Source organism: Paroedura picta, chromosome 1 (assembly GCF_049243985.1).
Source record: "Paroedura picta isolate Pp20150507F chromosome 1, Ppicta_v3.0, whole genome shotgun sequence".
In the NCBI taxonomy this organism is placed as follows: Eukaryota; Metazoa; Chordata; class Lepidosauria; order Squamata; family Gekkonidae; genus Paroedura; species Paroedura picta.
Window position 1 is genome coordinate 83,868,176 of NC_135369.1, and position 14,058 is coordinate 83,882,233.

The 14,058-nt window shown below is 43.2% G+C and overlaps 1 protein-coding gene across 1 annotated transcript in view; it reads left to right on the forward strand.

Moving 5' to 3' along the window:
- Positions 1 to 14,058, forward strand: part of NID1 (nidogen 1) — a 71,116-nt gene that overhangs the window by 42,563 nt on the left and 14,495 nt on the right. Inside the window, exon 16 of the mRNA XM_077345510.1 lies at positions 8,681 to 8,852. Within this exon, the coding sequence (XP_077201625.1) occupies positions 8,681 to 8,852 (172 nt within the window). The remainder of the gene's footprint in view (positions 1 to 8,680; positions 8,853 to 14,058) is intronic.

A 14,058-nucleotide genomic window follows, 5' to 3' on the forward strand; every position in this document is an offset into this window, starting at 1 on the left:
TGGGCTTCAGACGACTCTGCTTGAGCCACCCCATCTTCGCTTCCAGGCAGATGGCTAATGTTTCTGGGGGAGAGTCATGGCGGCCATCCATTAGGAGAAAGAGCTGGGTGTCATCAGCATATTGGTAACAGCCCAGCCAAACCTCCGCACCAGTTGGGCAAGAGGGCGCATAAAGATGTTAAATAGAGTTGGAGAGAGAATTGCCCCTTGGGGGACTCTGCAAGCAAGTTGGTGATGGCTTGATGAGTTCTCTCCTAATGCTACCCTCTGTCTGCGATTCCAGTGAAAGGAGATTAGACATCGAAGGGCAGTCCCTCTGATCCCAGCATCGGCGAGGCGGTGAGCTAAAAGCTCATGATCCACTGTGTCGAACGCTGCTGGGAGATCTAATAATATAAGCAGCACTGACCTGCCCCGGTCCAGCTGGCGACAGAGGTCATCCATCAGGGCGACTAGCACTGTCTCTACCCCATGGCCAGGCCGGAAACCAGACTGGGATGGGTCTAGGACCGAAGCTTCTTCCAAGTATGCTGACAATTGGTCAATGACCACTTTTTCAAGCAATTTCCCCAGAAATGCTAAGTGCAAGATAGTTGGATGGCTGTCGTGGATCCAGAGACTATTTTTTTTAGTAGCGGGCGAACCACTGCCTCTTTTAGTCCCTCCGGTAATTCTCCTGTTGAAAGGGAGAGGGTGATTATCTCACGAAGGGGAGCTACTAATATCAGATGTTTTTAGTAGCCATGATGGACATGGATCTAGAGAGCAAGTGGTTGGCTTTGCTGTCTTTAGCAACTTGTCCACTGGTCAGTGTGAGTCATCTGAAGTTACTCAGTGAACTCTCCAAAGCTGGCCAAGGGGCCCCTAGTTCACTTTCTGTATCTAAAGTAGGAGGGAGGTTGTGGCAGAGTGTCAAGATTTTATTTACAAAGTGACTTGCAAAGGCCTCACAGCTGACGTCCGATTGGCTGTTATTTTGGTGCCCTTATTCTAGGGTGGTAAGAGATCTAACTATCCCAAATAATTGTGCTGGGCATGAGTTTGCAGATGTGATTTCAGTCGAATAGAGTTTGCATTTTACTGACTTCACCGCCATCTAAAAAAAAATGAAAAAAATTGTGTGAAAAAAATTGTAGGAAACCTGTGAATGGTGGACAAGACAGCAAACTACTCTTGTAGAGTAAATCACCATAGAGCAGTGTTCCCCAATACCCGGGCCACAGACCGGTACCGGGCCACGGCAGGGGTGAGGGAGGGGCGGGTGCTGGCGCACCAGTGGGCGCGCCTCCCCCCCTGCAGTGCGACGCTCCCGGCGCAGTGAGCGCTGCACTGCATGGGGGAGGTGTCGACGCATCAGGCCGTGCCTCCCTCTCTCCCCCAGTCCTCGGGCCTCCCTCTCCTTCCCACCGGTCCCCGGCCCGAAAATGGTTGGGGACCACTGCCATAGAGGATAGATGAATGAATATAAAGTATTTTGACCAGTTCATTACTAGAGACTTTTCCAGTAGGAAATGCCAAGGATGGAGCCTGGCATCTTGCAAGTGTGTGTGTGGGTGGGTGGGTGGGGAGTACATGCCATTGACATGCCATGGTATTTGAAGGAGGGGAAAAAGAGATGCCTGTTATGGATCTGATAGGAAACAGAGTGTTCCCGAATTGGACTGAAGAATTCATAGCTTCTCTGTGGAACGGCAATAATAGCCAGTTCTTTTCTTTTAACACAAATTCCTTGCATGGACTAGGGGCAGTCTAAAATAACTGACACCAATCAAAAGAACAGACTTATCACAAATCCCACGGGTATAGGCTATGAAACACATAGATATTTTAAAAACACTTTAAAATTATTGTTTCTCTTTAGTGCATCACTGGGCTGTTGTTTTATTATACACAAACTGTAATTGGAGATGTTGAATGGCCTCAGTTTATAATTCAGCATGTGCACACACAGACAAAAATTGTAGCGTTTTGGATTCAGCCTGAAATTATTCAGGCTGAATCCAGATCACAAGAATACCCATTGACTTTTTCTGATTTGGCCAAATCGATATGGAGAGGTGTGCTGCCTCAGCAGAATTATAAATTGTATGTATATAGTAATTGCATACATCAGATATCAAGGAGAAATGTAAATAGTGCTTGTCCTTTAAGGCAGTGGTCCCCAACCTGCGGGCCGCGGCCCAGTGCCGGGCCGCGAAGACCATGGCGCTGGGCCGCGGCTCCCTCTCCCCGCCCCCGCAGTAAAAAACTTCCCAGGCCGCAAGCTTGCGGCCCGGGAAGCTTCTTACTGTGCGAGGGCGGGGAGAGGGAATCAGGGCCGGGCCGCGCATCGCGCATGCGCGGCCTGTGGGGGCACGGCCTGTGGGCGCGGCCCGATGCGCAGGCGCGGCCCGCAGGCGCAGCCCGATGCGCAGGCGCGGCCCGATGCCCTGCCGGTCCCCAGCCTCAGAAAGGTTGGGGACCACTGCTTTAAGGAGAAGCTGTAGAATTTCCAGGATGTTTGCCTCATCGGATTTTGTAAACGCTTAAGCTTCGTTTTACTCCTTGTCATGGAGGGATAGAAATCCATTCTGTTTTTCAAGGAATGCCACATACTTTCTACAGCAGGATGTCTGGAAATGTGCTCACTGAAAGCATGAGTTAGAATTCCGCTTAGGTTTTGGGAAGATTTTAAAACCAATAAAACCTTATTGGGAGTTCCCTTTGTGCCATTCTTCTTGAACACTTACCTGAAAGAGAAGGCCATGAATAAGAGGGATTTAAAGGGAGTTGGCAGCTTGGGGAGAGATTTAAAGGGAACCAGCAGTGTGCCTGTCATTATCAGCTGTTAGGTGGCTGTTCATTTCCATTAAATGGTCCCCCTACCTTTGCAGGCCATGACATTTATTGATCTATTGTATTTTTTTAATGTATGCTAGTTTTATTTGATGGTGGACCATTGATAAAGGTGGTTACGTCGAAATGCTTCTGCTCTGTGGAGGCAGTAGTATGTATGTATGTATTGATTTTATTGAGGCTATGCTAAAAACCTTGGGTTTTAACTTGACTAATAAATACTGGTATTTATTTTTTTTAATTGCATTCCACCCTGTACAGGCTTACGTTTATTTCCATTAGAAATGTGCATTCAGATCTACATGAGCCAAAAATCTACCTGGTACTTTCTAGGTAGATTTCAGTATCCTAAATGAATCCCCCCCCCCCCAATCGTGAATTTATTTGAGAATTACTGGGCAGATACAAGAACAGCAGAGAAGCAGGAGCAGATTGCTCCTGCCTCTCAGTTATTTATCAGGTTTCTAATTTACACTACAGAAGACTACAGGGACTACAGAAAAAAACCCGAGGATCAGCTGTGCCTGGGGGGAACAAACTGTTCCTGCGGGTTTGGCTTTGGACTGGCTTCTTCTGCAGCCCAATTAAGATCAGGCTGCAGAAGAAGCCAGCTGAGCTGCTGGAAACAGATTGTTCCCTGCATGCTGGGCTTTGTGCTGGCTTCTTCTGAAACCTAGTTTAAACTGGCCTGCTGGATTGCCTATGGGGCGGATTGTTCCTGCTGACTCAGCTTTTCTCTGGCTTCTCCTGCAGCTCAGGATTAGGCCAACTATTGTAAAACTGGATTTTTTCCCCTTGGGTCTATTGTATCTTCCATAACTTGAATTTTCAAAAGAACTATAGTTCCAAATATTGTACCAGTATTGAGATCCACGGTTTTTTGAACCCCCGCCCCCATTTTTTTTGTGGGGGTTCTATAGACCCAAACTGAGAAATATTGATTAAAATATTACACACCCCTAATGGTCATGTATTAGCACAGTTTTAAAGGCACAATAAGCAGTCCCAAGATGGCCCCTTTTGAGTCACAATGACAGTGTGGAAAGCTAGAAAGTTTTCTACTTTAAATGTAGTTTATTCCTCACTAGAATAACCATTGAGGACACACGCACAAATTGGGGAGAGAAAGCCTCCTCAGCCTCAATAACAAGCTGAGGAAAATAATATTGAATGACAGTGAAGATTCTCTCTTTCATGGAAGCCATATGAGAATTGCAGGAGTAGAGCCCTCTTCCTGGTCATATGATCCTTTTGTAGAAAAGCGCCAGAGGGAGGATGGGTACTCCTACTCTACTGAACAGTTTTATATTTTTTTCCATAGCTGGCCTGCCTACGTGCAGTCCCAATGGGAGCCTGCACAGAAGCCACAATAATAAACCAAACTTATCTGCAGGAAGACTTTTTCAGTGGCTGTCCCCAGACTTCGAAATTTCTCTGAAGGACAGGTAGACACTATCCCTAAAGGGTGTCTAGAAAAAAAATAAAGCATTTACAGTGCTTTCTGAGGGGAAAGAGCTATTTATTTTTAAGGCTTTCTAGAATGAAACCTTTGGGTAAATACAAGTTTTCTTTGGCTAACCATAAGTTATCACAAACATAACAACATTAAACCAGAACAAGAATATAAATGGCAGAAATGCAAGACTGCATAAATCTTCTGGATTAAACCAGAGTGTTATATTTCTTCTTATTTAAGTAGGGCTAAGCCTTACATTTTTCTAAACTACGTTTATATGAATAGGAACAAAAAGGTATGTCATTCCTTCAGCTTGTATGTTGTTGTACTGATTATTTAATTTAAGTTAATTATCTCAGGGTTCATAGCTGGATTATTGTGCTTTGTCATGTGGCCCCCTCCAGCTCTTATCTGTTTCTTTCCAGCTGTGTTGTCTGTGAAATGTATGAGCTTCCCAAGTTTCACAGCTGCAGAGGCTATTCTGCAGGGAAAACTGTATAAATTGGATCAGTCATACATGTCTCTATACGCCTGCCTCTTGCCAGATTCCATGCCTCCGATTCCTTCCAGATGGTTTTTCAGTAACACCAATAATTACAATGAAATTGTGGTAGAATAATGTTGAGCTATGGAAAGGGATGTTCACAATATGTATTTTATTGTAGTCTTTATGTATGAGGATTCCATAACATCCTAATGTGGCCTGGGTTTTCACTGGGTGATTTTCAATTGGTCTTGAAAGAAATTTGCCACAAAGCTACTTTACATCCACTGACTGATGGCTCAGACATGGAAGATAACCAAATAGTGGGTTATTCTCATTTCCTTAAGCATCTGAAATCTAGTCATAAATATTTGCAAGCATTTGAAATCAAGACTGCTTTCAATACTTCAATGGTAGAAAGAGCAATTCCTCATACTGTGGTGAACAGAAATTCCTTGTCTCTCAATCTGAACTTTGGTAGGAAAGAATTAATTGGCATTCATGCCCAGTCCTTTGTGCAGTTCTTTTGCGAACCTGTGACTTTGTATACAGATGGTTTAGTGCACATCTCCCTATGATGCTTGCCCCAATACCCAAGATTTTGCATTATGCTGAAATTTTACAACGGTTTGAAAGTACATAGGCACATAACATTTTTGCATTGAACATAGGAAGCAGCACTCAGGACTATGGACAAGGCTGATTACATCCCTTGTTAGCACAGCTACTTTGTTTGGAAATGATCCTGCAGCCATACAATGTGATTTGAAGGAATGCTATATAATTAGGAAGCATCATTTGGGGAAAATATTGTCTTCTTTCTTTCTTTAAATAAAACAATAATTTGGAACAGTGGTCCCCAGCCCCCGGTCCGGGGACCGGGACCGGTCCATGGCTCAGTCGGTACCGGGCTGTGGCTCCTTCTTGTCCTCCTCTCCGGCTGCTGCCTCGGGGGCTGCCCTGCCACTCTGCTGCCGGCTCACTTTTGATGCTTTCCAGTGGCCGCCAAGGCTGGGGCTCCCCCTCGGCGTGGCACTGCGCAGCTGCTGCTAGCAGCACCCCACAGCAGGTGGTGGGAAGTCAGGGGTGCCGGCGGGAAAGCAAGTGGAACAGGGGCTCAGGCAGTGGTGGTGATGTCCCTTGGCAAAAGACTACCCCCCCCCCGGGCCTCAGTAAAATTGTCAAGCATTGACCGGTCCTTGGTGATAAAAAGGTTGGGGACCACTGATTTGGAATATAGTGCCAAACTTTTGCATGTTCATAGTTTTCATTAAAAGCTACCCTGACTCTTCACGAATTTATTACATTAAAATTTGTGTCACATTCAATTGAAATGAAGTTGTATTTATAATTTTGGCTTCTGTTTTGAACAGTATGTCCTTCTTAAAAGAAACAGCTCTGTTCTTGAATGCATTTGAACTTTTTTCCCAAAGGAAAAAAAAACATAACATGGATTTGAACCTATATGGTTTACTTTTAAGTATTTGTTCCTCTCTGTGTTTGAGCACAGCAACCCCGGGGGCCAGGATAATAGGTCATTATCTGCTATTTCCTGTTGCTTTTAGACTTGGTCACTGTCCAAGAAAAACTAAGCACATACAATTCTCAAAATCGTTCCAAACTTAAATCTGTTCAGCAAGATGACTGTCCACCCCAAATCTCCTCTTGGTAACTAAGATCAGCTTTGTTGATTCTGAAATTTAAAACTTGATTTACTTGTCAAAAATAAATGTTCACAAATCTGTATATTTAACCAATAGGCATCAATAGGAAAAAATATATTTTTAAATAATAGGAATATTTCACTTTTAAGTCAGACTTGAATCTTTGTATAATATTTGTTTTTAAGGTGATTTGGTTTTATGTAATGGCATTTTATTTTATTTGACTCTGAAATCCATTCTTCCTGTGGGGCTAGGCATCTATACATTTATTTTATACTATAAACTGAATTTTAATGATTTCAGTTTGTTCATATGTTGTTTCAAGTCACTCTTAAGAGAACCAAAATGTCAGATACATGAACAGGTAGGCTTAAGAGCAGCAGCTTAGTGGCATGGCATGGCAGACAATAGTGGAGGTCAGCTAGGGATGCCTGTCCACAGGTGGAAACTGGGGATCCTATGGAATTAGAGTTCATCAGATCAGAGATCAATTCCCCTGGAGAAAATGGTTGTTCTGGAGGGTGGGGTCTGTGGCACGGTACCCCACTGAGATTCATGTCCTTTGCAGGCTCCATCCCCAAATCTCCATTGAGATTCCTCCCCTTCCCAAATCCTGCCCACTCTTTGCTCCACTCCCAAAGTCTCCAGGTATTCCCCAATCCAGAGTTGGCAACCCTAAGGAAATGACAAGTGCACGTAGGCTGATGGCTTCAGATAATAAAAGTGAGACAAGCCACAATCTACAAGGCAAAACAAATGTATACAAATATACGGTTTATGTTGCATTGTGATTATACGTATTAGAAGACACTGGTCTCATTTTAAAGCAGTGGAATAGTAAGGCACTGTATAAGCCCATGCTTAGTTAGCTAACCTATAATTGGAAATATTTAATTGACATTATAAAAAAAGTTCTGAACTTGTAGAACACTGTTTACCATAATAGAATTAAGGAACATGGTACCTATAATTAGGGGCAAAGCAGGGTCTCAACCCAGTTCAGGGAAGACCTGTGCAGTAAATCTCAAGTGTAATTCCAGATCTCCAGGTCACACCTGGAGGTTGGCTACCTCAGATTAGAAATATTTGTTTAGGTTTGGAGGTGGGACCTCAGAGTCCATCCTCCAAAGCAGCAAATTTTGCCTGCAGAGTTGATCTTTATAGTTTAGTTATATGCAGCAATAGCAGAGACAATGGTAGAGGCTTGCAGACTGAGGTTGGGGTTGAATGTCGTGGGTATGATCTACTTGGGCTGTGGGCTCTGACCAGCCCTTACCAGCAACAGATTTTTTTTTTTGCACAGACAGACCAGGAAGTTTGCATACAAAAGGTTTACAGGAGAGTGAACGTGGGATTTTGGGGGGAACTAGGTTTTCCAGTGATGGGGAGCCGGGATGGGGAGGCCTCTGGCAGCCCTGATTTTGCAGTGGCGGCAGCTACCTAACAAGGGCCCAGGAGGGCTCTGGCAATTCTGGCCTCACAGTGGCAGCAGGCATCCAATGGGGAGGAGGGTGGCCAGGGAGCAGGCAGGCCTCTGGCAGTCCCAGCATTGTGGCACTGAGCAGCAGCCACTTATGAGATGGGTGGCCATGAAGCAATGCATAGCGGTGAGTGCCCTTCCAACCTCACAAAAGTCAACATAGTTCATGCCAAGTGCCCATCTATTCACACACACACCCTAAATCACACCCATGCCACGACAATCACCACAAAACACCCCTGCTAATGTCTACAGTCATGCAAAGAACACCACTACACTACACTCTCCCATACCAACAGCCTAGCACCCGTTGCAATTGCAATTAAATCCAAACACAGATATCTGCTTACATTGCCAGCAAACATACATTTAGTTCCCTCTATTAAAAATATACTCATAATTTCCTCTTGTTTTAGTTCATGTATAATGAAATATCCTTGTGTGTTATAGCCAATCTGAACAAGTATACCAGCCAAGGATAGAATATGGGCTCCTGCAAATCCAGTGGAACCCTCAGGGATTAATAAACTCAACATCACAAAAAAAATGTAGATAGCAATAAAAAGCATAGTGTGCTGACATATAGTTTTCAGTCTTATTTTGTTAGATTGCATTCATAGGTAAATTGTCCTTAAAACGTAACTGGGATTTACTAATTTCAGCCATGTTGCTGGTGAATTGATTTCCACAAATAAGAACAATGGTTGAAATATTTTATATGAATATTTCAAGCTATGCATTGCTTTTCTCTTTTCTCCCAGATTTGGAAAGTCCTGAAGGATTAGCTCTTGACCATCTTGGACGTACCATATTTTGGACAGATTCTCAACTAGATCGAATAGAAGTTGCAAAACTAGATGGCAGCCAGCGCCGAGTGCTCTTTGACACTGGCCTTGTGAACCCCAGAGCCATCGTCGTGGATCCTATGAGAGGGTAGGCAAACACCCGGGAATGTTCTTTTGAATTCAGAAAATGCTTGCTCATAAGTAATTTTATTTCAGTGCCTGTCATCAGAATCTTTTTTGTATGCTGGTGATATTTTTTGTCATTGCAGATTATTGTAGTTTCTAGAACTTCTTTTAAAAACACTAAAATATCAATTTGATAATAATATGCATTCAGAAGGTTCTTTTAGTGTCTATGGTCCCACTCCTTTCAGGTTAAAGGGTATTTGATGGGCATAATGGAAAGTCTAGGCCAGGGAGAGAAAGAAAGAGAAACTACAAAGCTACTTCTTAAGCTCCTTTCAGTTTAAGGGGCAACTGCAGGATTGGTGTGAAGACTTGGGGGTTTTCCACAATTCTCTTTTTACTCACTGGTAAGTTCCTGTTTCATTGTGGATGTTTTCCTGTTGCCCATATATTTTGCTCGCTCTCGCTAGTGGTCAATTCGATATGACACAGACTTATGTTCGGCATAAAAATCTGCAGTTTAAATCTGCAAGGAGATATGCTGGTAATAAACCTGTGTGACACTGAATCAACCATTAGAGGGAGCAAAGCAGGTGCAGAAAAGGAATGTTCCCCTCCCCCCTGAAAAAAAAGAAACAGGAACTTACTGCCCAGTAAAATGAGAATGTACATTGAAAGTACATTATTTAGTGTTTATGAAAGTGTCTCTCTAAACAGCACTTTTTAAAGTATTTTGTGAAAGAGCTGTGGCTAACTAGTAAAGTATCTGGATTGCATGCAGAAGACTTAAGATCTTATCCCTGGTATGTCCCAAATCCTCATCCAGTTCCTCAATGCAAAGCCTGCTACAGAAGCCAAGGGGTCAACAGCTCACCTGGACTTCCAGGTTAACACTGGTAGAGAGAGTGATCCTTTTTGAAACAAAGGACAAATACATGCACTTAAACAGACCCGCAATGTCAACAAAGAAGCCACCGACTGAAGAGACAGAGGTTAGAAGGCTTGACATCAACCCCAGCTTTCTAGTCATGGTATAATTGTCAAGGCTGTTGCAGCCTGTTTTCATTTTGAGCAACTTACTATTCCTCACAAACACATGATTCCTGACCAGCTAGTTCATATCCTGAAGCTCCCACCTACAGAGCAGCCAGATAAACAGGTGCTAAACAAGTTCAACCTTGCCACCCTTCCCTGGAACATCCTAGTAGGAAGCTCAGCATCTCTCTTCATGGAGGCTTTCAGCCCAGAGCAGATATTGTCACCTATCCCTTAATTGCCCTGTCAGCATCACTGGGCTGAGAAGGAAGAAAATGAGTGGGAAGACTCCCATGTCATCTTCATTTGAATTGTCACAGTGTGCAGGCACTCTGTAGGTAAATACTGACTTAGCCCCACTGCCTGACCTGGGATGCATCACCAGAGGCTTCCAGAAGGTAAATGAAGTCTAGAGGAGGCTGTTGCATTGTGGGGCTGTCTGCTTCCTTCACACCGTTCTTCCTCCAGTAAGCGTGGCAACAGATGCGATGGCCTGGTCTGGCCAAGTGAAGGCTGAAAGCCTCCCTGAGGAATCACAAAATCATAGAATCATAGAGTTGGAAGGGACCTCCAGTATCATCTAGTCCAAACTCCTGCACAATGCAGGAAATCACAACTACCTGCCTACTCACAATGACCCCAATGATGCCCCATGATCCCCCCCCAATAAAAAAATCTCCAGAATCCAGCCTGGATTGAAGGAAATTCATCTATTATCCCTGTCGTGATCAGCAATTCCATGGTTATGCAAGGAAGGGCCACAAGAAACAAAACACTGGTACATCCCTTCCTGCCCACCCACTCACAATCTGCAAAAGTTCATAAAATCAACATTTCTGTTAGATGACTATCTAGTTTCTGCTTAAAAACTTCCAAAGTAGGAGAACCCGCCATCTCACAAGGAAGCCTTTTCCACTGAGGAACTGCTCTAACTGTCAGGAACTTCTTCCGGATGTTTAGCCAACCATTATTTTGAATTAATTTAAACCCATTGGTTCTGGTCTGACCCTCTGGGGCAACAGAAAACAACACTGCTCTGTCTTCTATATGACAGCCCTTCAAATATTTGAAGATGGTTATCATATCACCTCTTACTTGTATTCTCTCCAGGCTAAACTGACTAAGCTCCCTCAATCTTTCCTCATATGACTCAGTCTCCAAACCCCTCACCATCTTTGTAGTCCTCCTTTGAACATGCTCCAGTTTTTCTACATCTTTCTTCAGATGCGGTGACCAAAAACTGAACACAATACTCCAAGTGAGGTCTCACCAGAGTAGAGTAAAGCATTACCTCACATGATTAGGACACTATACTACTTTTAATGCAGCCAAAAATCCCGTTTGCCTTTTTAGCTACCGAGTCACACTGCTGACTCATGTTCATGGTATGGTCTACTAAGACTCCCAGATCCTTTTCACACATACTACTGCCAAGACAAGTCTCACCATCCTACAGTAATGCATATGATTTTTCCTACCTAAATGAAAAACATTTATCACTATTGAAATTCATTTTGGCCCAGTTTTCTAGCCTGTCAAGATCATCTTGTATTTTGATTCTGTTTTCTGGTGTGTTTGCTACCCCTCCCAGTTTAGTGTCATCTGCAAATTTAATAAGCGCCTCCTCTATTTCTTCATCCAAATAATTTATAAATATGTTGAACAACAGAGGGCCCAGGACAGGTCCCTGAGGTATTCCACTCATCACTCCTCTCCAAGAAGATGATGAACCACTTACAAGCACCCTTTGGGTGTGATCTGTCAACCAGTTCTCAATGCACCTAACAATAATAGGATCTGTATCACATTTTATCGACTCGTGAATAAGAATATCACATGGAACCTTATCAAAAGCCTTATCTTATCAAAAGGTAAACTATATCGACAGCATTCCCCTGATCTAACAAGATAGTAAGAGCTAAATTTAGTCTGACATGACTTGCTCTTGAGAAAGCCATGTTGACTTTTAGTAATTACAGCCATCTGCTCTAGCTGACAGTTTGATGATTTGTTCTAAAATGTTGCCAGCTATCGATATCAAGCTGATGGGTCGGTAGTTACCCAGATCCTTCTTCTTCCCCATCTTGAAGAGGGAGGCAACATTTTCCCACCTCTAATCATCTGGCACTTCACCTGTTCTCCAAGAATTGTCAAAAATAATGGACAGAGGCTCAGAAGTTATGCATGCAAGTTCTTTAAGTACCCTTGGATGTAGTTCATCTGGCCCAGATAATTTGGTTTATTTAAAGAAACTAAGTGTTTATGGGCTACCTTTACAGTGATACAAGGCCACAACTCCAATCCCTTATCACATGAAATTATTTTGCCACATTGAGCATGATTCTGCTCACAAGAGAAGACTGATGAGAAGTAGGAATTGAGCAGTTCAGCCCTCTCTTCATCACCTGTTCATCACTTGTTACAATGTCACTTTCTTGTCCCTGCAGTGGCCTTACTGTGTTCCTATTATTTTTCTTTGAATATAACTAAAGAACCCATTTTTTGTTTTAACAGTTCTTGCTAGCCTAAGCTAGCTTTAGCTTTTTTAACACTCTCCCTACATGCATTGGCTATTTGCTTATATTCCTCCTTGGTTATAAAGTCCTCCTTCCATTTCCTAAATGACTCTTTTTATTATTAAGTTATTTTGAAAGCTGTTTATGGAGCCACTCTGGTTTCTTTAGGTTCCTCCCAGTTTTCCTGCAATTGTGCCTTCAGTATTTCACTTTTGAGAAACTCCCAACCTTCTTGAACTTTCATCTCCTTTTTTCTGACCATGGGATTCTACCCAGCGCAACTTCATTAAAATTTGCTCTCCTGAAGTCCAGCCTGTATGTGTGATTACGTATAGCTTTTCTCTTTCCCAAGATCATAGAGTCCAAAATCAAATGGTCACTACTACCAAGCATGCCCACCAGTTGTTCCCTATTGGTAAGAATCAAGTCTAAAACAGCTGACCCCCTGATTCCCCTTTCCAGTTTCTGGGAAATAAAGTTGTAGATGGATGGCTGTCCATTAACAGTTACAGGTAGGCATTATCAGCATATTGATGACACCCTAGCCTGGAGCTCTGGTTTAGCTGGGCAAGTGGACATAAGTGGATGTTAAGCAGCATTGACAAAAGAATTGCTCCCAGCAAAACCTCACATTAGGGTATACTGTTGAGCGATATTCTCCCCTACTTCCACAACTCTGTCCACAACTTTGGGAAAAGGACTGTAGCCACTTTAGGGCAATGCCCCCTATCTCTATGTCACCTACACATTGGGTGAGTAGCCTGTGATCTACAGCAGGGGTAGTCATCCTGTGGTCCTCCAGATGTTAGTGGACTACAATTCCCATGACCCCCTGCCAGCATTTGTAGTCCCCCTGCCAGGAATTGTAGTCCAGGAACATCTGGAGGACCACAGGTTGACTACTCCTGATCTACATTATCGAAATAAGGATCTAAGTGCTGAAACAACAGCAACAGCTGGTGAGGGGTTACAAATCCTCATTAGGCAGACAGAGACAGAGCTACAGGCAGCTCTGAGTCCTGTGAGTGGCCAGCAACAGCTGAGAGTGCGTTGATATACTGGCTGTGGGTTTGGAGGGAAGACAGTCCATTTGACGTCTAAGTCTAAGACTGGTGTCATGCTGACTGATCCTTAGCTGATGAACTCCTCTGGGGAAAACACTAGAGAGAATAGGGTATTGTACCGACAGCAAATATACACACAGTCTCTGGCCAACTAAGGCAGTTATTTGGCAATGAGAATTTAGGCAGTCAGGTGTTTACTCCCCGAGTAGGCCAAATTGGAATGAGAATCCTTCTTAGGAAGAGAAGGAGTAAGGGAAATCAGGTGCGTGAATTTCCTAAGATTCCTGGTCACTAGAAGGATGCAGTGAGATACTGGTTCATCCAGGAAGGAAGAAAAAGGTGGTACAAGTTAAGAGTACCCCCTTTCTATGAACCAGGGGAGTTCAGGGGAAATCCAAAAGACTGAGATAAAAGAAAAAACAAAGGTGTTTTGGGAATAAACACAGTAAATAATCCTTTCAGGTGTTTTTTTTAACAATATAATATCTGAAAGAATAGCCTAAGGACATCTTAAAAAGCTATGACTAAGAACTAGAAATTGTCATCTGATTTGTACAAAGAAAATTGATTCCTCAATTCCAATTGTAAAATAAAATCAAGTTGTTTGTTGATA